At 40.6% G+C, this 26,273-nt stretch overlaps 3 protein-coding genes across 3 annotated transcripts in view; 2 read left to right on the top strand and 1 right to left on the bottom strand.

Moving 5' to 3' along the window:
- Positions 1–21,225, top strand: part of LOC146459175 (muskelin-like) — a 31,337-nt gene extending 10,112 nt beyond the window's left edge. The window contains exons 5-24 of the mRNA XM_085089758.1: positions 284–393; positions 1,320–1,457; positions 1,603–1,657; positions 2,044–2,118; positions 2,552–2,850; positions 3,243–3,341; positions 3,517–3,575; positions 4,074–4,160; positions 11,702–11,756; positions 11,839–11,891; positions 12,700–12,764; positions 12,894–12,961; positions 13,669–13,748; positions 14,160–14,349; positions 15,385–15,446; positions 16,551–16,602; positions 17,334–17,384; positions 17,946–18,015; positions 18,489–18,532; positions 20,245–21,225. Coding sequence (XP_084945884.1) covers positions 284–393; positions 1,320–1,457; positions 1,603–1,657; positions 2,044–2,118; positions 2,552–2,850; positions 3,243–3,341; positions 3,517–3,575; positions 4,074–4,160; positions 11,702–11,756; positions 11,839–11,891; positions 12,700–12,764; positions 12,894–12,961; positions 13,669–13,748; positions 14,160–14,349; positions 15,385–15,446; positions 16,551–16,602; positions 17,334–17,384; positions 17,946–18,015; positions 18,489–18,532; positions 20,245–20,325 — 1,793 coding nt within the window. The 3' untranslated portion in view covers positions 20,326–21,225. The remainder of the gene's footprint in view (positions 1–283; positions 394–1,319; positions 1,458–1,602; positions 1,658–2,043; positions 2,119–2,551; positions 2,851–3,242; positions 3,342–3,516; positions 3,576–4,073; positions 4,161–11,701; positions 11,757–11,838; positions 11,892–12,699; positions 12,765–12,893; positions 12,962–13,668; positions 13,749–14,159; positions 14,350–15,384; positions 15,447–16,550; positions 16,603–17,333; positions 17,385–17,945; positions 18,016–18,488; positions 18,533–20,244) is intronic.
- A 1,622-nt stretch (positions 21,226–22,847) lies between these two features.
- LOC146459174 (uncharacterized) lies at positions 22,848–24,784 on the top strand. The gene is made up of 2 exons (XM_085090074.1): positions 22,848–23,111; positions 23,235–24,784. Exons 1-2 carry the CDS (start codon positions 22,923–22,925, stop codon positions 23,955–23,957), a joined length of 912 nt encoding a protein of 303 aa, XP_084946200.1. The 5' UTR covers positions 22,848–22,922; the 3' UTR covers positions 23,958–24,784.
- Positions 24,785–25,293: 509 nt separating this feature from the next.
- LOC146459171 (gem-associated protein 2-like) overlaps positions 25,294–26,273 on the bottom strand; it is a 40,502-nt gene continuing 39,522 nt past the window's right edge. The window contains exons 10-11 of the mRNA XM_085090076.1: positions 26,092–26,150; positions 25,294–25,632 (exon numbers count right to left, since the gene is read on the bottom strand). Coding sequence (XP_084946202.1) covers positions 25,596–25,632; positions 26,092–26,150 — 96 coding nt within the window. The 3' untranslated portion in view covers positions 25,294–25,595. The remainder of the gene's footprint in view (positions 25,633–26,091; positions 26,151–26,273) is intronic.

Below are 26,273 nucleotides of genomic sequence, written 5' to 3'. Positions count from 1 at the left end.
CAAATAAGTACCTGTACATGTATGAAGTGCACCACTAGAATCAAGATACCTGTACTATCACCTTGTGTGACTTGATGTATAAACAGTACCTCAGGAAAGTGTTGCTCAATACCTTTCATTAGATTGAAGGATCACACTTCAGGATTTTATTGACATACATGTAGTCAAAAGTCAAACAATCAGAACTACCTGTATACATTACCTGAGTCTGTTTCACTCCATGAAATGGCTAATGTATTGTACATGTAATTACTTACTTTATCTGTTATGTACTATGTTATAGTTCCGATCATGTCACATGGACCCAGTTTTAACTTCAGTATCTGGTTTGTCGAGCTACAAGGAGTGGATGAACCAGAAGTAGTAGAACCAAGCCTTGCCTGGTTTAATACTGTAAGGAAAACTATGTTTGTTTGACAATTTTAAAGTTAAGTGATACAGTCAAATTTTAGCTACTTTTCCCTTACCAACATTGGCTTTTTCATGTACACAAGGGAACTCTTTATTCTGTATTTTGTGAGATATACCTTACCCTCATCATCATCATCATCATCATCATTAGACGTCATTATCTTCATCATGGCATCATTTCTTACATGTACCGGTATGTGTTAAAAGCATTTTTACATGTACAAATGTACCATGTTACCTCCATTAAGTGCCCTCCCACGAATGAGCACCCCCTGTGTCATGAAAACTGTGCTAACCAATTAAAAGGAGTTATTAATAGTGGACAAGGTAGAATTTACTCACAATATTATTACACTCCACAGTACCAAGAATGCTTGAATTTAGCACCCAGGGAGCTTATTTAATTTTCTGGATCGAGAGTGGAACGCTTATTTAAAGGTGGAGGAGGGGGGGGGGGGGGGGGGACGAGCTTATTTCATTTTTCAAATTTTGGCCTCAGACTAATATTGTCTTTATTTCAAGTAAACACGAACTGTAACAAAAATAATAAAACTGAAACAAATCTGTAAGGAGAAACACAAATCTGTGTGTGGTCACTTTCAAGGTCCTGTTGCCTCTAAGTTCTGGTTTTAAGATCCTTCTAGTCCACTTCAATTTCTGTATCACTATCCTGTTTGGTTTATTCATTTAAGATTCCTGTACTGCATACCGTTTATTCTCTGTTCTTTTTTCACCTTGGAGAGGGGTGGGGGGCACTTATTTTAAGGGGGTGCTAATTCGAGCATTAACCATACTCCAAAATTTAAGCTAAGACATTTGAAATACTGACAGCAAGAATCCAGAGCACTGTTTTGACGATTTCTAAGATTATCAGTCTATATAATTATTATTCTAAAATTTCCTTGCAGTATCGGGAAAGAGAAGCAATTCGTCTTTGCTTGAAACATTTTCGACAGCACAACTACACTGAGGCATTTGAGTCTCTACAGAAAAGGACAAAAATCAACCTGGAACATCCCATGCTGACAGAACTTCATGAGAAATTGGTAAGAACCAGCGATGTAATGTGTTTTATCCACTGTTTTGCACTTTCTTGTTTGCTTACTTGCTTTCATGATTGATTAAATGATGACCATCTAGTATAAATGTACAATTTGTATTCATGAAAATTGGTTGTCTCCTTTCTTGTAGGTTATAAATAATGACTTTGATGGGTGCGAAAAAATCATTGAACAAGCTTCAAAGGGTAAGAAAGTACTTGTAAAAACTGGGCTGCCTCGATCAGGGAAAAGTGAAAAGTCAGTGAAAAGTCAGGAATGCTTATTTTTGGCTATCCACTACATGCAACTTTACAAAAGAGTTTCCTTTTTGGCAAATGTAATGTTTTTTCAAAATGTACATGTAGTTACAAAGGAATTGATTTCTTTCGAGCTTCATAGTTGGCTTTGTTAGGAGGGTCCGTGAAAGTCAGGGAACTTTTGTGGTAACCTGGGATCATTTATTTATTTTGTAGATTGTTGTCTTTCATGTTGTGAACATTTCAGTACAATCCTTGTTGTCTTTTTGTGTTATTGGATGCTAATCATACACAGTACATAACAGTTTTGTCTCTTTTATAATTATTATTTGCAGATGCTATTTTTAGTCACTATATTAGTCAGCAGGACTATAAGCCAAAGTGGACAGCTATTATCCCACTTGCTCAAAGTAAGACACAGCTTTTAATGTACATGTATTTTCATACATTTTTACTATGGTTAATTGTCAAGTACTCTCTGACATGCTTCATGCTTCAAAAATGTCTCCTGTGCACTGACAGTTGTGGGATTCTAGGTTGCCCATTCATGGTAATAATAGCATGTCATCAGACATTGTCCAACCAAATTTCTAAAATATCCTGGACTAATTTTAAGTTTTGTCAGATATGGTGCCAATAGATAGATAACACAGGATTGGCCTTTAAAATTAAACCTTGTAAACTGGGTTTCCATCTTTAGTTGTTCTGCAAAACACCCTCTCAACCTGTTGTGTACAGACGAGGAATATTGAGTGCTCCATGACCATAATTTATTTGGGTGATGTTGTACAATGTGTTGAATAATAAAAGTTGATGACTGCTATAGTGTATTTTGATCTGAAGGTGAGGACACCACAAGTTGTTTACGCCCAGGCATGAGGGGTGGGCATCAGATGTCAATTGACATGGAAGCCCAAGTCATTTATCTCATTGGAGGCTGGGACGGTATGATGGATCTATCAGACTTCTGGGCATTTAGTGCAGAGACTGCTCAATGGACCTGCCTGTCACGCGACACGGAGGTGGATGGTGGGCCCTGTGCTAGGTCCTGTCACAAGATGTGTCTGGATGGTAAAAGGAAGTTGATATACACACTGGGAAGATATCTAGATTCTGAAATGAGAAATTCAACACCACTTAAGGTACTTGACATCAAATAGATGTAACAGGGTTAACGCTTGCAAGCCTCACTGCCCTTACAAAAGGACTGTGTACGCAAGAAACCCAGAAACATGTCTCATTGATAACTTTGATGTAATAATTTATTTAGAAAATAAGCATGAAAAACAGAGATACATGTACCAACTATGTTTCTTGCGCAGAGTAACGAAAAAAAATGCATACATTGTGTAAATTAATATGTAATTGCAATGTTAGATCTCTACACTCTTCTCATTCAAATGCAACTTATTAATATATTGTAACTTTGTATACATTTGAATCCAAACTTCTGTGACAACCATGCTCAGCCCTTGGGTTGTTGTTGTTGTTGTATAATTATTACAATTTAGCTTTTTATATTAATTTTTTACAGAATGATTTTTATGTATATGATATAACTTCAAATCAATGGACCCTTATTAGTGAAGACACATCAACAGAGGGAGGGCCACCTCTCATCTTTGACCACCAGGTAAAATTGTCTGCTTTATCCACTGGTTTTTACATTTCGTCACTAAAGTCGTCACTCAATGTTTCAGCTAGAATCACCAAATCTTTTCAGTATTTTATAATTATAGATCTATGTGCCATTTGCATCCCCATTATTTAGTTTCTGGCTGAAAGTCTGGTGATGCTTTATTTTGCAGATGTGCATAGATACTGAAAAGAGTACAATTTTTGTATTTGGTGGCCGTGTACTGACCAGGTAAGGTTACAGATGATTGTCTTGTGATTCAGTCAAAATATTGAGCAAAGTTGTTTTTAACAGGGCAAGAAGTTCAAACCTCACGGCAGGAGCAGGCGCAGCCAAGTGGTTTAGACCCGATAAAACACATGCTGCAAGTTTTTTGAGTGGCTTCAAAAACATTCCTGGAAAAGCGTGTGTCAAGAGAGTTCATAACAATTATGCTTTTGTGAACATTGGAATTTTGCATACGAGAAAAACATTTAACACCGCATACTAATAAGGAAGAGGTTTAATCGGGCTCTAAAACCACTGCACATGATGTTTTATTGACAATTTGATAGGTTAATGGACTTATAAATTATTAATGAGTTTTTGAATTGAACTTAATTCTTTAGAGGCTTTTAAAATTACATGTGATTTTTATAAGTTAGAGCATGCTTTGGATACCGCATTTTAACTGATGCATCTTTAATTCAGTAGCAATACTGAAGTGTCTGTTTTATTTGTTGTCTATAGTGTGGGTGGAGACGAGAGGGCACAGGAGCCTGTCTTCAGTGGACTATACTCTTATCACTGTCCAACAAATACTTGGACTAAGCTCAAGTAGGTTTTACCAGTAACGACCAGTGTCTAGTTTCTCCTTACAATATTACTACTTGATCTGGCATACATGTTATGAGAATACTGCACATGATCACCAAGGAAGATTATGTCTACATTACTGGGGCTCAAAGGGTTACTGTGTATACAGGTATGCCCTGGGGCTCAAAGGGTTACTGTGTATACAGGTATGCCCACGATCACTTGATAAGAAGATCTGATAACCTACATGTAAAGTTTCATTAACACCTGTTTAAAATAACGGTTTCAACATTTGCCCAACTTTCGTTCAACAAGATGCCTGCTACACTGGCATTACGCGTGATGCTGGGGCTGATTCATTTTATTCCAACTGTATGCTTCGCCGATTGATAAATCTATCCTTGCTAATGGAATAGTTTGAGTCACGACGATCGCGTTACGTTGTTTCCCTTGTATTACGCGACCCAGACTTTCACTGGAAATTTTTGAAATTCCATTACGATAACATAAGCTTCTCAATGACCTCTTTTTAGTCTCGCGTCGTGGTCTAAGACTGTCAAACAAAGCACGATTCCTTTGCCAGGAACTCACCAATTTCTACCGTTTTAAATGTCGGGTGCTTCTTAGAAGTTATTCTTTCGATTCACTGCTTCAAAATGGTGAAATTTCCGTTTGAAAACGGCACACTTGAGTCCAGAACATGTTAACAATATGGCGCCAAATTTAATCCGGATTTGATAAATAAATCAAATGATGCTTTGACGTCACACAGGTAGGGGTGAGTGGGTCCCCTGTAATGAAAACTTCCTTTAATGGCTAATTCGTTCCTCCGTTAAGGCTCAAAATCTAAGGCTTCACAATATATCACTATATCGATCCCTTAACTCCGCGCGCTTCTCTATTGCTATTCGAGTCCTGTTTCGCAATGTTCTTACTTATGTTTAGGCCAATCTTAAAACAATCAAAATACGTGGATCGGATATCACAAAGTAATTAAGGTTCGCTTTTCACATCCGGTTGGTTAACAATTGATCAAGTTCAAAGTTCTTCATTAACTATTTCAATCTTTCGTCAAGTTCCAGTTCAAAGTTCATTTTCTCGACACTCCCCCCTTGACCAACCGCTCACTGTTGGTCAACAAGTCTCCTGATTACGTCGGCAGTAGCTGCTGCTGCCCGTCTTGGTGGTCTCGAGGTTTCGGAACGAGGATTGGGTTCTTGGACAACTCCGACTTGCTCTTGTGCAGGTGTGTTTCCTGTGTTCACTTCTAGTGGGAAAAGCTTCTGAATCGGCCTCCGTATCCTTGAGTGCTTTCCTTTCTTACTTGTCACTCGCAATAACGCACCTCGCTCGTAACCATCGCTACTCTCAATCACCTCTATCACTTCTCCTAATCTCCAGTTACTTCGTGAAGTGTCTTCATGGACCAAAACCACGTCACCAGTCTTGATCTCTCTGTCCTGAACTCCCTTTGGGCTGCAACGATGAAATTCTCTCAGGCCCACAAGGTACTCGTTTTTCCAGCGTTTCCAAAAATGTTCCATGAGTTTACTGAGGTATAGAGCCCTTCGTCGCAGTTTGGATACGGGATCTTCATCATCGCTTAGCTGGGCGTTATCCGATAGAGTGGCTAAACGTCTTCCTATCACTAAGTGTGAGGGTGTAAGTGGGTTGTCTGTGACTTCAGGGTAGATGTACGTAAGAGGCCGTGAGTTTAGCACTCCCTCCACTTCTGTCAGAACAGTGAGGAGTTCTTCATATGTCAGCTGTGCCTTTCCTAAGACTTTGCGGAGGCTCCTCTTTACTAGCTGTACCATACGCTCATAGTATCCCCCCCACCAGGGGGCCTTCTCCAGAATAAAGTGCCAGGCTATGCCATGGTTTGCGGCATAATCTTGGATCTTCTTGTCTTGAAATAACTGGACAAGGTCTTTGTTGGCTTTCTTGAATGTTTTGGCGTTGTCGGACGTTATGGAGGCTGGTGTTCCTCGCCTGGCTGTGAATCTTCGTAGACACCTTATGAATGCTTCTGATGACAGGTCTGGGGTAAGTTCCAGATGCAAGGCTCTTGAAGTGGCACATGTGAAGAGACAAATATAAACTTTCTTCATCTGTTTGGCTGCACCGCTCCCAGTTTTCACGAATAAGGGGCCGGCAAAATCTACTCCTACGTGTGTGAACGCAGAGGTGACGGTGACCCGTGATTCAGGCAGATCGCCGCTCGGTGGCGGTGTGTAAGGCCTTCCTTCCAATTTCCTGCATAGGACACAGTGGTGAAGGATCTTCTTGACAAGCTGTCTTCCCTTCGGAATCCAGTTTTCACTTCTCAATTCTGTGAGGGTTTCTTTGACTCCTCCATGTTTCACTTTTCTGTGGCAGGCTTCAACAATCAATTTCGTCACGTGATGTCTTCTTGGCAACAGGATAGGGTAACGTGTTGCGGCATGCAGTTGTGCGTTTCCGAGTCGACCTTTACTCTTGATAACGTTGTCTTCGTCATTGAACAATCCAAGTTGAAGCTTAAGGTTGTCTAAATTCTTCTCATTCTTCATGGTTTCTTGTAAACTGCGGATCCATAGACACTTTGCTTCGTCAATCATTTTCGCTGTTAGGCTTGGCTCTGTATTCTGAGGCTCTCTCTTTCGGTTTCTCGAAGACTTCAAATTTCTAATGAACTTTAGGCAGAAGGCTGTCACTCTGAAAAGTTTCATGACATCACTGAATCGTTTGCAGTCGATGTCGTCGGTAAACTTCACAGGCTTGTTCGGTGTAGGCTCTTTGGTCAGGCTAACAAGGTTACTTGTATTTGTCACAATCTCTGGGCTCCGTTTCATTGGTTTGACCTCTCTCTTGCACTCTTCTGAAAGATCTTCTTCGTTCGATACTCCGGACTTCGGGTAGTGCTTTGAGGAACCCTTAAGCCAAGCAGGACCTTCCCACCACAGGCTGTTACTCACTAGTTCGGATACTGGACATCCTCTGGACCCGACGTCAGCGGGGTTCTCGACTCCGGGGCAGTGGCGCCAGCTCTTTACATCGGTCAACTTTTGGATCTCGTCTACTCTGTTTTGAACGAACTGCTTGAAGTCCTTGTTGGCCTGGATCCAATAAAACACAGTGATGCTGTCAGTCCAGCAGAAGACTTCTTCGATGTTAATTACTTGTGACAAGGCTTCTCGTGCGGTTGCGACCAGGCGTGCTAGGATGAGTGCGGCAAGTAGTTCAAGTCTTGGAATAGTCATGGGCGACGAGGGCGTGACTCGCGTCTTGGACGCTGCAAGGCTGGTCCTGTATCCTTCTTCGGTTTCAATGCACAAGTAAACAACTGCACAGTAGGCTTCTTTAGAGGCGTCTCCAAAACCATGCAGGGAGGCTGACTTGACCTTCTTTCTCTCGCCCGGAAAGTAGTAGCGGCTCACGCTTATCTGACTGACCTTTTCCATGTCCCATTCGCATTTGCTTAGGCACAGTTTTTGTAACAGCATTCGAAGCCCAACCATCACCGGTGAAATAAGCCCCAGTGGATCAAACAATTTAGCTGCGATTCGGAGAATGTTTCGCTTGGTAGGTTCCAGATTTCTGGCGAATTCCACAACTTTGTTTAGCTTCATGATAAAGATGTCTTCTTCCAAGTTCCAATTAGTTCCAAGCACTTTATGCTCCTTAGTCGGGTCAATCTCATCTAAGCCACCAACGGAGAGTTTTGCGAAAGACTGGTCTTCGTTCGAGGGTGACTCTTGCTCTTTAAGGCGTTCCTTTTTGAGGCGATCTAGGGTGATTTTCTCAATAACTTCTTTCTTGTTGGAGGCCCATTTTCTCAGGTAAAATCCTCCGGCTGCGAAGCAGGCGTTCGTTGTGTTGTAGAGAGCGTAGGCTTCGTCATCGTCTTCGCCGCCAGACGTCCAATCGTCGACATATAGGCCTTCTAATGTGTTGCGTGCTAGGTCTTGATCGTTTTTGTAGTACTTGTTAACATGATGTTTAAGGGTGGCGTTCAGCAGGAAAGGCGAACAGTTCATTCCGAAGATCACTCTACAGAAACGATAGATCAGGGTGTTTGGATCTTCACTGTTGATGTCATCGACCCACAGGAATCGCATGAGGTCTCTTTGTTGCTCATCCACCTCTATGTTAAGAAAGGCTTTCTGGATGTCTGCAACTAATCCCACCTTATGGGCCCTGAAGCGCATTAGTATGTCGGCAATCCCTGCGGTCAGCGGTGGACCAGTATAAACGCAATCGTTCAGCGAGGGACAGCTTGGTTTCACCTTTGCGCTTGCATCGGAAACAACACTTAATTTGGTTGTTAAGGCGTCACTTCTTAAGACGGCTTGATGGGGTAGGTAATGGATGTCGCGTGACAGTTCTTCTTTCTCGTCCACCAGTTCTATGATGTTCTCACGAAGTTGGTCTTCAAATACTTGGTTGTATTCTCTTAAGATTGAAGGTTCCTTTCGTAAACGTCGCATCAGAGAGTTTAACCTGACGAGGCTAAGGTCATAATTGTCAGGAAGGAGATCTCGCTTCTCTTTCAGGGGAAGCGTCACGCAATAACGCCCGTTTGCAAATGATATGTTCTCCAGAAACGTTTCGTGCACAGTCTTTTTGTCTCGAATTCCAATGGAGTCCAGGTCCCAAAGACGACAGAGTAATTCCTCCGTTCGGGGACTTTCGTGTTTTGGTTCAGCGGCAACTTTAAGAACATGTGTTGAAACGAAATTAACGCTTGAAAGTCGCGGGTTTTTGCTCTCTCCAGAGACTGGACCAGACAGTACCCATCCTAGAATGGTACAACTTGCCACAGGACCTTCACCGTTTTCTCCCCGTTTTGTCGCGCCAGTGAAAAACGACCACATGAAATCCGCTCCTATCAGTAAATCTATCTCCAATTCTTCGTTTCCATGTACACCATCGGCCAATTCGATATCTCTTAGATGGGCAAATCGTTTTATCGCAGTGTCAATCTCTTGATTTCCGATCGGCGTTCAAATTGTCGGCACTACAAAGCATTCAATTTCTTTCGATGACAACTTGTTTGTATTTCCAACGCTGACTTTTATCTGTTCACACGCAGTTGGTTGGCCAGTGACGTCAGCTCCAAAGGTTTTTATCAACAGACACTTTTTGCTGATCGTTGGCAAGCTCAACTGGTCACGCACGCGTTGTGTTACGTAACTCTTTTGGCTCCCTGAATCGAAGATTAATCTGGCTTTAATTCCGTTCGAGGCTGTTGTACTTCCATTTTGTATCAGGGCTAAGACGGTCTGAAGTAACACTGAATCTTGCGATCCCACGTGAAAGGTACTTGCTTGCACAGGAGGAGGCTGTCGGTTTGTGGTATTTCCGTTGTCGCTGTTGTTTTGGCCATTTACCCTGGTTTCCTTTTTCATGGCTCTTTCTGGAGTTTCGATTTCGCACAGGCTAACATGATACCTACCAGAACATTTAAAACAGGCAATTTTCGATTGGCAATCTTTTGCAAGGTGGCTTCTTCTAAGGCAAACGGAGCACCGTCCCTGCTTTTTCAGAGATTCTCTTCTTGCGGCTTTGCTAGTCACGACGTGACAGCTCGCTGTCGGATGTAGCTGTTTACAAAATGTACAATGCGTTGTACTTGAAGGCGTGTTTTCTGTGAATAATGCCGACGCGCTTGTTGGCTCTCGTTTTCCACTCCTTCGATCATCTAGACTGTATGATTTCTCTTTCGTGGTAAGGGCCGGTACTACCTCACATCTTTCCCTGTTCTCGACTTCGTTTCGCAGAAGTTGCAGTATTTCAGTAAGATTCCATTCTCCATCCTTGATTTCACGACCCACCAAAAGGCGAATATCGTCGGGAATTTTGGACATCAGTACGGGAACCAAAAAACTTCCATACGTTTCTGCAGGCACATCTAAATCTTGTAATCCCCTTACGTGGGCTTCAATTTTGTCGAAGGTTTCTCTCAGTTTTCGAGTGTCCGATGTGTTTTGTAAAGGCGTCAACTTTAGGAAGTTATACATGTGACTACTTATAATCACTTGCTTGTTCCCGAATCGCTTCGTTAGAAGGTCAATGGCTGCGCTGTAATTATCACTCGTTAAAGGTAGACCTGCGATTGTAGAGGCTGCAGATCCGTGTAAAAGGCTTCTTAAGTAGTTAAATTTATCGATCTTGTGTAATTCGGGATTTTCGTGGACTGCGCTCCTAAAGCTATCCCAAAAGGTAAGCCACTGGCTTGGATCCCCATAGAAATTCTTTAAAGTAAGTCGAGGCAGTTTCGCGTGCTTGTTTGCAATGGCTGGGCCTTGTGATGCTTGGCTTGGCGACGGAGCACCATGCTCATGGCTGTCTTTTCGTGACAACACGCTTTCGATTTCGACAACAATCTCCAATATCTTTTTACTGAAGACGCCAGCTTCTTCGATCTCTTCTTCAATGGCTTTCTCGTCATCTAGGGTGTCTAAAATATCGGCGTCCAAACTATGAATAGTTTCTAGTCGATCTTGAAGCGACATTTTTAGTTGTTTCAGCTTGTTTTCTAAAGACGGATCGTAGTTTTTTACGATTTCTTCTGCTTTGGCCATCAGCTTCGTTGCGTACGAGCGATGCCCCTGTCGTGATTTTTCTTCTTCGTCATGTTATCCAATGTTATCCGGCTCGAAGAACCATGTAATGAAAACTTCCTTTAATGGCTAATTCGTTCCTCCATTAAGGCTCAAAATCTAAGGCTTCACAATATATCACTATATCGATCTCTTAACTCCGCGCGCTTCTCTATTGCTATTCGAGTCCTGTTTCGCAATGTTCTTTCTTATGTCTAGGCCAATCTTAAAACAATCAAAATACGTGGATCGGATATCACAAAGTAATTAAGGTTCGCTTTTCACATCCGGTTGGTTAACAATTGATCAAGTTCAAAGTTCTTCATTAACTATTTCAATCTTTCGTCAAGTTCCAGTTCAAAGTTCATTTTCTCGAGGGTATATATAGATATATATACCCTCGCGATATAAGCGACAAAAAAGGATTTTGATTGGCCTTCTTCTGTTGAAGACAATCAGGACAATACATCCCGAGTAGGAGAGGGGATAGTTTAATGAATAAAGTAATGTACACATTTGTAGCTACGAGGAAGAAAAAAAAAAGAAAAGAAATCGACCCGTTTTTAGACACGGTATGCCCCTTCAGGGCATCCCGCGTAACAAAAGTTGAACAGATGTTGGATATACAAGTAGACGGAGTGTTCAAACGGTTTCAACGTCATTCATCCTTTTCAAAAACAAAGGAAATGTTGAATCGTTGTTGAATGAAAGTTTAAACTAGTTTAAATTTAATTCAACACACTTTCAACAAGCTTTCACATTTTTTACATTTTCAACAATGTTGAACTACCCATTCAAACCCCCACAACATTTGGTTCAATAAAGTTTTGAAGCAAATGTTGAAACAATTTAAATGGGCCTGTAGAGGCTGACAGCAGCATGTTATGTAATTTTCTACTCTTTTTTCATGAAGTTAAGTCACTAAAACGTTTGCTTAGTGTGTGCTGGATTATACTAAATAATCCTTCTGATTTGCAGAGATGACTGTCCTGAGCTGCGTTCAAGAATAGGTCATTCCATGTTATTTCACTCTGTAAGTACTGACTCAAGAAAGAGTTGTGCCTCCATTATTTATATCACAGTAATCAGTGTGTTTATTTATTTTGCCATTTCAGGGTAAAAGGCTTTTATATATCTTTGCTGGACAAAGAGGGAGAGAATTCTTAAGGTACAAAAAGTTACAAATTTTGATCATGCACCAATAGATGTCACAGTATTCACATTCTCAGTATTGAAATGACACCAGCTTGCACATGAGGCTTAAGTGCAGAAACCTTTTTACATGCAAATATTTTTTTTATATATTTAACAGTTAGATTATGAGCTCGAAATTTCTATCACGCGATAGAAATCGAGAGAAATCGAGAGCGAAAACTCAACATTAAGACAGGTTCACGTTTTTATTGAATGATATACAGTAAATAGGTCACGCCAGGCGCTGCTTGCTCTACTCACTATCTGCAATACAGAATAGACAGTGAGTAGCGTAGCCAATAAGAGAAACGGAATTCCCGAAAGAGCGCCAGTAGATTTATCCTAAAATTATATATTCCCCCACAACAGCCTCAATTGCAAGCTAGATCCAGCTCAATACCACGAATACGGGTACAGTCTGTAAGCCATTACAGTGATCAGCATCAAATTTCTCTTTTTAATATCAATGCTCATTCAACCCCTGAGGTCACGAGAATTAAGGATATGATCACCCAAGGTGAATTTTCGTGATATTTTAATAACGTCGCCACAGTACTTTTGTAAGAAAAGTATGGGGACAAGATAGCAAAAATTTGTTCTTTGACATAAGGGATTAAAGGCAGATTTAACCCAGATTTAATGATATTATTGCTTAAGTTTTTGTTGTGCTTCCTTTGCATTCTTTCTTGAAGTTTCATTACATTTAGGCAAGTGGTGTTCTTGATTGCATTTCTGATTTTATCCTTTTAACTATAACTCACTTTGCTGTATATTTTTTTTAGTGACTTTATCACATACAACGTGGACACGCAGGAAATATCATTAATATTAGATGGAAATAATCAAGGTACAGTACAGTTTCCTTTAACCTATAATGTGAGAGGAAATGTATCTTATGTAAATAATTATTGTTTTTTGCACAAGGTGTAAATTGTAGTCTACTAATCCGCATTATTTTATCTATTTTTTGTGACAGTTCCCGCTGCAGGATTTACTCAGAGGGCAACAATTGATCCAGAACTTAACGAAATTCATGTTTTATCTGTAAGTTTCCCTAATTTTGCATGTCTTTGCATGTCTTAGCAGGATCTTCATTATACTAAATATTGCATTCCTCATTTACATGTATTTTCAGTTTTTAGTGTTATTTCCCTGCTTGGTAGTGTGTTCAAAACATCGAAATGTCGCAACACGTTTGTTTTTTATTTCTCCTTAGAATTCATTATTTTAAAGAACCCTAAATGTCAGTGTGGCCAGGAGTCAAGCTCCTGTCCTTCCCTGCTTTTTAGAATGGCACCCTATTAAAAGAGAAGGGGACTCCAGAAATTGTGTATTGTTTTAAAACCGCCAATAGGTACACATTTGAGTGGAGTTGCTTACCACTGTTTGAGATTTGAAAGTGCATCCATTCCGATCCACACGAAATTCTTTTTCCTAAATCCAGATTGAGCATCACCATTTTGAATAGCACTAAGTAAGTCTGGCCGCTTTTTCCTGACATCATTTCGTCCAACAAAATTGGCGCAAATATCAAACTTAGTTGGTCACGTTGAGGTATTTCTTTTTCCGCGACAATTTTTCGTTATGGACTGAAAATGCCGTTGGGTTCGTTCCAGACTGTAATAACAGATCTGAAAGAGAGAGTAAAGGATGCAACATTTTCATAATTTGCCTGTATAGCTTAGGAAAGAAATGGCTCGACCAGCTTTGCATTGCCACTCGTGTACTTGAACTTGTGTTTGTTTTTGTAGGGCCTGAGTAAGGACAAAGAAAAACGCGAAGAGACAGTAAGGAATTCATTTTGGGTCTACGATCTGGAGCGCAAAACATGGTAGGTGTTTTGAACATTTTATTGTCAGCAATGCTTCTATTAAACCATGGAGAAGATGTGAAAGTGGCCGGGTGCTATCAATGATCTGGGCCCAGTTGTTCAAAGCCCGATTAACCTAATCCTGAATTAACGTGGACTTTGGTTCGTGTTTAATTGCTAATCAATAACGATTCTTCCAAAAGATTTTCGGCCCTCAGATTTGACTTAGACTTTCCTTTACCTTGAGCTTGAAATTAGCCTTTAAACCATTTTTAACGAGCAAAATGAAAACCTCGATTAACTTTTTGTCGTAGATTAGCGTTAATCGACTTTCGAACAACCCGGCCCTGAAGTTACTTTGGTGCCACGTAAACTGAAGATACATTTAAGCCCAAGCTTGATGAATCACTGAATTTTTTCCTTCCTTTTTAGGTCTTGTGTGTACAAGAATGAGAACATGGGTCAACAGTACTGGACTAAGATGCAGAATGTAGAACCTTGTCCGCGGTTTGCTCATCAGTTGGTGTATGATCATATTCATAAGGTTCATTATCTGTTTGGCGGTAACCCAGGGAAATCCAGCATCCCAAAGATGAGATTGGATGACTTCTGGTCGCTAAAGGTACGAGTGAAGTTACTATGTAATGGTTAAAACACGAGCAACAGTGTTTTTTCGGGATGTGGTTTTAGACCGGATAAAACACGTGCTGCGAGTTTTTTGAACGGCTTCAAAAACATTCCTGGAAAAGTGTGTGTCAAGAGAGTTCATAACAATGATGCTTTTGTGAACGTTGGAAATTAGCATACGAGAAAAACATTAAACACCGCATACCAATAAGGAGGGGGTTCTATCGGGTTTTAAAACCACTGCACGTGATGTTTTATCGACCATTTGATAGGTCAATGGGCTTATGAATTATTCACAGATTTTTGAAGCTGTAAATAAATTACCTAGTCAGCGTAGCGAGTGTCTCCGTCGGGTTTTGTCCGGTTTTCGCTTTTTGACCGCGCGAATATTGGAACGAGAGCGAAAAAAACAGAGGAGGAGGAAGGGAGAGAGGAAACTCTCCCTCCCCTCCCCTCCTCATTCCTCCGTTTCTTTCGCTCTGTCCCAATTTCCCCGCGTACACCGGGCGAAAAACGCACAGGGTTTTTGGTTGACTGAATGAGGCATCTGTTTGTTAACCCTCTAAACCCTAATATCAAAGAAATTCTCATATGTTGTTCCCATACTTTTCTTATAAAAGCACTGGGGGAAGTTATTAAAATATCTAGAAAATTCACCTGGGGTGATGATATCCTTAATTCTCATAATCTCAGGGGTTGAGTAAGCGTTGACATTACAAGAAAAATTTGATGCTGATCATTGTTAGGGCTTAAGGGGTTACAGAAGACGTTGAAGTTAATTTTTTGCACCTGCACGTCTGCGTTGGTTGGCCTATGCCCGAACCCCTGTTTAGCGGAGAAGCTAAAGGCGTGGTAGAAACGTCAATTTATTTGAATACCAACACACCTGAAAGTTGGAACAGCTGTTGCATATAACACAGCCTCTTATTCACAGTTCAAAGTTTCACTTTATAAATTTCCGCGAAAATGCTATATCCTGTCAAATTATTCTATTTTAACAACGTTTCCGTCTGTTAATTTTGCGTTGCAGCTATCAAGACCTTCAAGAGAACACTTGCTGCGAAGGTGTCGGTATCTTATTCGTAAACAAAGGTAGATAATAATAGATTATGTATTATTTAAAAAACGAGCTGGAGTGTTTTATCGGGTTTAAAACCACGAGGAGCAGCCGAGTGGTTTTAGACCCGATAAAACATGTGCTGCTGCGAGTTTTTTGAACGGCTTCAAAAACATTCCTGGAAAAGCGTGTGACAATAGAGTTCATAACAATTATGCTTTTGTGAACGTTGGAAATTAGCATACGAGAAAAACACATACTTTTAAGGAGTGTTTTATTAGTTGTTATTTCATGTATCACACATTTTCTTTTGTTATTCAACATCCTTTATTTAACTTACTTCATGAATATTAAACTAACTGAAACGAGGGATTTATACAGATAAATCCCTCATTTACATTAGCAGTTCTGCGAGAAACGCACACATCAGGTTGCTTCTATTGTTCTCCGTTTCTCACCTAAGTGTGACGGTACTAATAAGCCGGCGTTGGTCCCCTTGAACAAAGGATCGCTATTCATGAAATAAGTCAGATAAATACCTCCGTTCTCGGTATTTATCTCTTACATAAAACACCGCATACTAATGAGGAGTGTTTTATTAGTTGATAAAACACCGCATACTAATAAGGAGGAGGTTTATCGATATGAAGTCACTGCACGTGATGTATTATCGACCATTTGATTGGTCAATGGGCTTATGAATTATTAATGAGTTTTTGAAGTACATACGTGTTTGCTAGAGCCTTCGTGTAAAGGTAGGGACCTTACGCAAGCACAATGGCGACCTCGAGAAAAAACGTCCCTTAACAAGTGAATTCACGTCCCTCCAGAGCTGTTTACCAAAACAAGAAACGTAAACGCTGCAATGACCTAATCAGAACTCGACCCAAATGTAAGTAACCGGCGCCAAGCGCGGGAAAATGCGTGAGAGGAAGTCACGATTGGTTTTGGTTTTGTCTCTAATTGTTTGCAAAAGTGGCGCGAGTTTTGTTAACCAATCACAGAACGTTTTCGTTGCCGTTGCCGTCGCCGTTCTGATGTTTTTCAAAGGTCTCTAATTTTTTCTGTAGATTCTTATTATTGTCAGATTATCAAAGAGACTTATCTTTGTTAACAAAACTTATTCATTTGCTATTTAGATTTTGTGAGATGGCATCACGTGACCCTTTTGAAGCTCTTCGTTATCTACAGGTAATTCATAAGGCATCAAAGACCATGGAGGCCTTTTTGTATACTCACCGTACGCCGCGCAGATTTCTCATACAAAAAAAAATTGATTGGGGTCGCGCTATTTTCAGTTTGTTTCCGTTTCCCGTAAAAGATTTCAGTGGTTTCCCATATCCTGCCTACAAAAGAGCACATTCCGCTACCCGCCATGTTTAGAACTTGATTGTGGTTCCATGTTCTTGTTGATTTGTTTGTTGCGGAATGCCGTTTCGGTTACGATACCTAAATCATGAACCTTCGAACATTTTAAATCTGTTCTAAAATTTATATTTTTATATTAGTTTTTAATGTATAGGATTGTTGTTTGATTTTAAATCCTCTTACTGTCTTGTTTACCGTGTATTAAATGTGCTTTCGGTCATTTTATGTTAGAACGATTTTCAGTTGAGCGTCGAAAAACCAAAACCAAAGTAATTACCCTGGCCAATCAGCCGACGCAAACAGCGCAATGAACCAATCAGAATTCAAATCAAATACATGTAACCGGCGCCAAGCGCGGGAAAACACGTGCGAGCGAGGCACGATTGGTTTTGGTTTTACATCTTATTGGTTGAGAAAGTGGCGCGAGTTTTGTTAACCAATCACAGAGCGTAGTAATGCAAAACCAAAGCAGAAACGCGTTACTTTCGACAAACAATTGAAAACCGCTCTAAATAGAAATACTAAGTTATTATGATGATTTACATTGTTAATAGAATGAGCTCTCGGAGACAGTAGCACATGATGATCTGGAGGAAAGTCAGGAGGTAACGACAATATGAGTCGGCTGTGCACAGCCATTATGATTGCATTTATTATTTGTAAGGTACCGTTAGAATTAAGGGAAACGGCGTGATCTAGTGGTTAAAGCGCTGGACTTGTAATCCGGATGCCCCGGGTTCAAGTCCCACTCTGATAACTGGGATCTGTTTCACGGTAGCCCCGTTTTCAAATCCAAGGCCACGCTTTGTAAATAGCCAACTGGTTTACCTTCCACCAGTTGGGATTTTTAATGAATGTCATGTTCAGTTTGTTTGTTTGTTTCACTGATTTTATAGTTTCCCCAATTAGTGCTACAGTGCTAAATTGTTCGGCACTTAAGTGAAGTATTTAATTATTTAAGAGGCAACTTTTCTTGCAAATTGTAGTGCAACACCGTTGCGAGACACGTCTCTGGCGAAATACGCGTGTAACACCCTCCCTTGCGCAACTTGTTTGGTCACGAAAAGTAACGTTTGCTAAGCAAGAAACATATGCTTTTTTTACTTTCCACGACGTATTTATCGATATGATAATACAGACGAAGTGAATGAATTTTTGTTTTACAGTTCCGTCTTCTTGCGTCCAGCCTCTTTTCGCGTCAAAGCCCAGCAGAAGAACAGATGATCACTGATTCTGGTACGTAATGTAACACAACGTGAAGTAAGGAATTTCTAAGTAACTCGGTAACACAGCAACACAGCATCACAGTAAGTAATGAAATGTAACTCGCAAGTTCACGCAAGATAGAGTGGTTTTCAGTTGAGTGTCGTGAAAACCAAAACCAAAATAATTACTCTGGCCAACCACAACAGTTGTAAATGGCTCGATGAACCAATCGGAACTCGAAGCAAATACATGTAACCGGCGTCGAGCGCGGGAAAACGCGTGCGAACGAGGTACGATTGGTACTGGTATGATTGCACCTCATTGGTTGAAAAAGTGGCGCAAGTTTTTTTAAACCAATCACAGAGCTTATTAATGCAAAACCTAAGGAAATGCGCGATTATTTTTGACAGACGTAAAACTGCTCTAACGCAACGATAAGTACTTACACCAAAAGAAACTCTGAAAGAACCACTAATGTACGAAGTTTGTTTGTTCTTTTTTAGACTGTCTTTCACCGCCCCGTGATGGATTTGCAGGGAGAACTCAGGTAGGAGAAAATGTTTTTATTCTGAAAATAGCTGACTGGTGTTAGCATTCGTTCCTCGTTTCATTAACCTCTATCTCACGAGTTCAATAAGAGCTTCACCTTTGTAGGTGGCGTTCGTTGAATAGACACGGGAGTTGGCTCTCTGAGACTCTTTTTTTAGTTAAAAACATTCCCAAGTAAAGGGAAGTATTCATGAACTTAGAGACCTACAACTGTGAGGCTTAGACCCAGCCTTTGTAGCATGTTATTGTCAGAAGTGAGGAGGAGTATTTCTACTCCAGTAGTCCATCACAGGATACCCAGCAGGAAGTGAATTGTAGTATTACTACTTCCCCTGGATGGGATGCTAGTCCATCACAGGATACCGAGCATGAAGTGAATGGTACAATTACTGGTATCCCCACCCCACCCCCCCCCCCCCTTCCCTTCCCCGGCCTGGATGGGACGCTAATATATTGCAGGGACCCTCTCACGGTTCTAGTATCCATTAAATAATATATCCAGCGCCAGGCGTCCATGGACCATAGGCTTCTGGATCTGGATGAGAATATCAAGACGAGTACCCATGTACGTTTAAATACCAAGGGGAGCGGTAACCCCCACTCTGCTCCCCTCGGTAGTTCAGCCACTCTCTCCAGATCGCGCTCGCTTTTACAAATCAAGATGGCGACAGCTCCATCGAAGCGTATCGGGTCAGTCTCGACAATCCCACGGAAAAAATATGGGGACTGTGAACAGTCTACCCTTTTCCCCGCTAGTGATATCACCCCAATACTAAGGCTACCCCACCTTTTCAAGGGTATGTATAGCTAAGAGTGCGTTGGACTGACCCTTACTCTAACTGACCCTTTTCCGGGAGAGTATATACGATGACAAGAAATTCCTCACAAGAGGTTTTTTGGAGTTCCCGGAGTACAAAATGACTCTTAAATTATCGTGTATCAGCGAACGTTTGCATAAATCAGAGCTCGAAATAACGGCCGGTCAACGGACGATGTCCGGAATGATTGGGGAGTTGACCGGTCAACCTTTCGTCTTGCCGGTCATGTTGACCGGTCGCATTCAATCGTATTGAAGATGAAATAAATTAAAATTTTCACGCTGTTCAGTTGCTTCAGTTGTTATCAGTATGTAGTGAGTCGCTGTGTATTGCCGAACTTTGATCAGAAATCCTGGGTGAAATGCCACAAGAACCGTTGTTTACAATTCGCGCATTGAAACAGACATCGGGGTTCACGCACTTCCAGTCACAAAATTAAAAATATTTTCCCTTTATTGCCCTAGTTAATTTATTAGTTAGTTTATTTTAATACACATAAGCTTCTTTTTTTATTTCGCTGCTGTAATTTATTTTTATTGTTGACTATGTAATGAGTGCTTTAAAGTGCTATAAGCTCCAAGCAACGACTTTTGTGGAAATATATAACGCCACTTTTGCTTCATGGGCTCCTGTTTTAAGAGTTATTTATGTTATAAACTTGACCGGACAGAAACGATACATGACCGAGCTAAAATGAATTTGGCCGGTCATCATGTCCGGAGACTCTCCGGAAATTATTTCGAGCCCTGTAAATGGCTTCCTAAACTTACTTAAAAAGAGAATTCTAACGGCTTTTCCGCATAATTCTGATTTTGAAATACGGTCAATCGAACGCAACCTGAACACACTCGTCACAATAAAAGATTTAACTTGCTTTGTTTTCTTGTTACAGCTGTTTGACGTCCTCGTTTCATTTTTTCCGGAACACATGACCCAACCCAAAGGAAACCTAGTGGATCTGATAACCTTCTAGATTCACGAACAACGAGCCGTACCCACCCCACGAAGATAAACGTTTTTCTTCGGGGGTGGAGGGTGGGTACGGCTACACGTAGGCTAAGTGAGATTGAACCATGGAAGAAGGGAGATCAGAAATGAAGGCAAGTCCCACAAAGAGATTGACACAGGAAAAGGAGAAATTCATGAACCATATTATTTTTTGAAATCATCACAAAGTGTGCCATTATATGTAGCTAGAATGCGTGAGGCGTGACAAAACCTGGATGTCACGCTAGTTCTTTTTTCCAGTCAGAGTGCTCATATTTCATCCACGCGTGTCACGCTGGAGTGTGATTTAAAACCGTAAACAATTTCGAAAAGAATACGGTTTTAGTTTTCGTTCAAAGACCGATGAATTCAAACCACCGCAAAAGCTTCTGAGACATATGTAGAATAAAAATGCGAAATTCCAACTTACCCCGTTAGGCAAAAGACCAATTTCGATATTTTAAAATTTTGACTTGGCCACGAGGCTTAGGGGAATAAAACAACAGAAATAACATTGAGGCTCAGAGATGAATTATTAATTTCTTTTGTGTTATTCCCCAAACCCTCGTAGCCAAGCTAGAATTTTAATATATGGAAATTGGTCTATTGAATTTGAAACCTCCAGAACTCATCAGAGATGTTCGAATGTCTTTCGGAGGCTTCGACAGTTTCCAAAGATTGTTAAAAGTTTCACGAATGCTATTGTTAAAATTTGTTTCCCACTGTTTGTTTTCTTTGTCACTCACTGGGATTGGTACCGCGTACCAAAAAGAATCTAGTAAGAGTTATTATATTAAACAAAGTTTCTAAACATGTACAGTTGAAATTAATGATGTTCTACTTTGCAGTACTTAATGTATTGTGCGAAATAAAATGTATTTGGAGATGTCCTGTTTGTTTATAAGGATATGAAGAAGTTGGTTTGTTTTCTCAAGGAACCTATACTAATAATGTGTTTGGTTTCAACTGAGTCGATAAGGAATTTTGATCACCGTAAAGAAAGTACATTCGAATCTCTTTACGGTGGCTAAATGAACTTATCAACACTGTTGATAAAACCAACATTCGTTTCCACTCCCCCACGGACGAGTACCACAGTTTCTTTAAAAACTAACCCTCTTATCTGTACTAATTCATAGCCTTCTACCCTTTCGGGGGGAGAGGGGGGCACCCCTAGGAATTTTTGGTGGGAGTTGTACCGTACGGTTCTCCAAATCCTGACAACCTGGTTCCCTTAGAAACGAGGTTCTATTTCACACTAAAATATGTAATTTTCCCATACACGTTAACTCACCTGGTATGGTCTACAAAATCTGTACAGACCAAAACGGCGCAACAGAACTAACCTGCGATCAGGCGTTCTTTTTTTCGGGGGAGCGCGAAAGTGTGGCAGCGCGAGACTCGGCCTGATTGCAGGTTACAACAGAACAACAACAATAACAAAAAACAAAGAAACAAACCTCTTGGGACGGCGAGTGCCTGTATATCTTATTAAAGGAGTTCCTCCCTTTCACCACGAGATACATATTAATACAGAAACCAGGGCTTCCCGTCTGTTGGTTTCCATCCAAAAGAAGATCATTGGGATAAGGTCCCAAAAGAAAACATTGGTAAGAAAAATATTACTGCCAGCCAGTCGTCCTTTGCGCCATTCTCATACCTCGCGACCAATCGCTAACCAAAAGCCTGGGGACCCCTGGGTACGAGATTGCGCGTTTTAAGGTGGCTCCCTCGATGTAAAAGTTGGCGTAGAATTTGTTTACACTTTCACTGATTGTTCATTGGCATGTGACAACTCGAAACGTGCAAGAAAAGTTGGTGACCGTGCCCACGGAGTTACCCCATGATCATTTACAATATACACTTTCAAAGATGAGTCTATTTGACCAGTTCTTGCTTTGCCTGGAGGGAACAAGAATTACATAGATAAAGCGGAACTTCATAAAATGCAAGTTGAATGAGAAGGAATTAAAGGTGAATTTGTTGACAGGGAAGTATAAAATTTCAAGCAATGTTGAACCAAAACGATTCTGGCATCAGTATTCTCATAAATCATTCTGTCGATATTTTTCAGAATTTGATTCATAATAAAGACAATCAAGGATAGGCAAGCTAAAATTAAGTCATGGAAAAGATAGGTCATTGTCCTAATAACCATACATTTATTAATCGACTGAACTTAGAATCAAGGAACCTCCATACACGTTTTCAATGCGCACGCGCCAATGGCGCAAGAAAACATGCGCAGGAAAGGATGCGCAATGCAATTAAATGGAATACCTTGAATCGAATGTGACGTTACCTTTTTAGAAGAAACACTAGTTTCCTAAGTGCGCTATGTCTTCTGAGTATTCTTATTCCTAAATGACTTCCTAAAGAGGCATAATAAGCGTCCATTCGCAGTTTTCCTAGCCTTTTGCAGAATAAGGTATGTTCTAAAAGAACACTGTCCGAATTCTTTTTTCTATTTTCTGAAGTGCGTCAGAGAACACGAGTCAATAACGTCACAATAACTGCTTTGACGTAAATTGTCGGATTCGAAGTACAGTTTGTTTGTGCTCCAAACAAAATGTGATCACCAAGATGTCTCCGTCCATTTTATGGGACGAAATTGAGCCATGGCTGCCAGCAGCCGTGGCAGTTGGAGTGATTCTGTTGTCGATATTGATACTGCTTTGTAAACAACGGCGTAAGAGTGAAAAACCTGCAAATGAAACGAAGTTGCTGACTGGTTCGCCCGCAAATGCACCAAGTCAGGCGGCTGCGATTGAGGTAGGATTTAACAGAAAGCGGACATATTTTATCTCCTAATCTTTTATTTCATATCTTGGCCATAGGAGGGGCGCTTATTCGAGGATTAATGGTATATTGCGTCCTTTCTTTCTACTTTCTTAGGAAGTACTCGATGATCCACCAAGCAAGAAAACACTGGAAGAGGAGCCAGTGACTACATACTGCAACAATGGGTGTCAAGGTGCGTGCGCATGTCCAGCGTTAGATTTCCAAATCACGCTACCTATCAGTGAACCCGATGAGAGCGTACCGATCGCTTTGGCCCAAACCCCATCCACTGACGATGGTCCGCCCACAGATCCTATTCCTGAGATACCAGAATTTGAAAGCCAGAGCAGATTACCGCGAAGAGGCTCAAGTAAGAATCCACTTCAGTTCATAAAGGACAAGTTTGTGAAACACGACAGTTTGGAAGCAGGAAGTGAAACGAACGGAAGTGAACGGAGAGGAAGTAAACACCAAGGAGGCTGGCGAAAGTGGAGTTTATTCGAGAGGAAAAACAGTGTCAGCGATAAAGAAATGCATCCGAGTAAAGATGAAAGTAACAAGGAAGTGAAAAGAAGCGGAAGTTACAAGGACGGAAGTATCAAGGAAGTGAGCAAAGGCGGAAGTAATAAGGAAGTAAACAACAGAAGCAGCACGGAAGTGAGCTACGGCGGAAGCAGCAAGGAAGTAAGCACAGACGGAAGTAACAAGGAAGTGAGCGGAAGTGAGAGCGTCGGTCATCAGAAGAGGCACAAAGAATCACTGAAGTTACTGAAAGGAATGATGAGCTTCAAGAAAACTAGCAGCACTGATATGAAGAAAATTCACCCCGCGGAGTAAAATTTGAAATCTGAAAAATATGCTGTTACTCTTGTATTAATGACGTCAATCTATTATAAACGGAGAACTCTTTTGTTACATCTTTTTGCTTCCTATTTTTTCCTTGTTTTTATTCAACTTTTTGAAACAAAGATTACTCAATTTCATTTATTCTTGAAGGCGCAGTTTAGTTCTTGTATTTTAAACGATTTGTCTTTTATTTACCGCACTGTCACATTTTTTTAGATCGCTTTAATTCAACTTGGATAACAAAAACCTTTTGAGGTCTTTCAATGTAATCTCTCATTAAAACATTCAAAAACATTTCCAGTCATTTTATTACTGATTCAATCAGGATTTTCTGTTTAATTATGTCTGTCACACGTCGCCATCTTCACTCGTAATTTTTTGTATCCTCTTATATTATTGGACAACCAGTTTGATGTTTAATTGAGGAAATGTTGATTTCTTGTAAATCTTATCGCTTTCTTTTGCATCCGGAGTAATTCCATAAATAAAAAGTCATTTTGAGCTACAATGTTGTGATAAATTAGTTTCATCAAACAGAAGAAAGATCCTCGCAGTTACTACGCAACTTAAGCAGTTCCGAAAAGAAAGCCTGAAAAAATGAAAGCAAGTGAGTCGTAAGACATTTTGAGCACAGATCGCACAATTCAAGTTTAAACTCAGAAATCATACAATTCTTAGGCTCCCTCGAAGATGCGTTTTCGTCTAAAACCGCGTAACATTTCTCTGCATTTTTCTGATTCATCCTCACCAACGCGCATTGAGAACGCAAACTTGGAAACGGTCTGTCTAGAGTGATAAGCGCCAAGGAACCACGCGCAGGGCAAAAATACAAAAAACGAAATCAAGTGGAGAACCAAAATGAAAATTAAAAAAGGAACAAAGTGGATGACATAGGCGTAAACAAGGAAGCACAGTCATTTGAAGTCACACAGTCGGTCAGTTGAAGACACACAGTCATTTGAATACACAGTCAGTTGAAGTCACACAGTCGGTCAGTTGAAGACAGTCATTTGAATACACAGTCAGTTGAAGTCACACAGTTGGTCAGTTGAAGACACACAGTCATTTGAATACACAGTCAGTTGAAGTCACACAGTCGGTCAGTTGAAGACACACAGTCAGTTGAAGTCTCACAGTCATTTGAATACAGTCATTTGAAGTCACACAGTCATTTGAATACACAGTCAGTTGAGGTAAGACAGTCATTTGAAGTCGCACAGTCAATTGATGTCACACAGTCAATTGAAGTCACACAGTCAATTGAAGTCACACAGTCAATTGAAGTCACACAATCAGTTGAAATCACACAATCAGTTCAAGTCACACAGTCATTTGAAGACCTCCACAAGACGTTTATATATCATCAGGTTGACATGAAGTTTAGTGTCTCATAAAAGACTTCCATTTTAATAGTATTACATTTTCTTGTCTCTGAATGCATGTTAACTTCACATAACTGCACTGCGTTTGAATTTGCTCACTGCACAAAGCACTCTTCCAGTACCGTGGTAATATTTGTAAGTCCACTTGCGTTCACAGTGTATTTCCAAAAAATCAATCCTTCTTAGACTGAGAAAAGCCGAAGCCACAAATATAAAGTGGTCTCTCTTGAACTTTACAAAAGTGGCTTCATCCGGGATCTGCTAAATCACTTTGTCCAAAATACCTGTGAAAAAGAAAAAAGCAAGGCATGATCTCGTACCCAGGTCTCCAACGAACAGGCGAGAGAGACCTGGGTACGAGATTAAACAAGCCGTTGTATTTGAAACTTTGAATACAGGGCACCACATGACACACAATAAACTGTCCTGAATACTTTTCGTTGTAGGATCTCTTGTAGTAGAAATGCACGTGCCAGACGTCACTTTACGTGTACGTAAAACAAACTGATGTCGGTAGGGCTGACACTACGGCTAAGAACAATTTATTTGGGCCAATATCTGATATTTCAAGTAGTACCACTAGTCTTCTGCAGGGCCAGAGTTATTTTGTTTGGGAGGAACAGAAAGACGGTATGGAAATGAACAGTGATGCTTCACGGTGTTTTGTCCAGTGTTACACTGTTATCTTTCGTTGAAAGAGGAACTACGTTTATGTTTAGAATTCGACAGAATTTTTTACCAACCTCGACACTAACGTGATGATTAAATTCAGCGGGGAAACCAGATCATGATACGGAGATTCCTGCGAAAAGAAAATTATAATCCCTTAATCTCATAATCGAGCAACACTTGGAAAAGATCCTCGCCGTCATTAACATCAACGAGCTGCAAAAAATTGCCCTCCTGGGAACCACTTATGTCCAGA

Source organism: Pavona decussata, unplaced genomic scaffold (assembly GCF_977016875.1).
Source record: "Pavona decussata unplaced genomic scaffold, jaPavDecu1.1 SCAFFOLD_223, whole genome shotgun sequence".
NCBI classification, from domain to species: domain Eukaryota; kingdom Metazoa; phylum Cnidaria; class Anthozoa; order Scleractinia; family Agariciidae; genus Pavona; species Pavona decussata.
The sequence above is the reverse complement of the archived record's forward strand: the minus strand, read 5'-3'. Positions and strand labels throughout refer to the sequence as shown.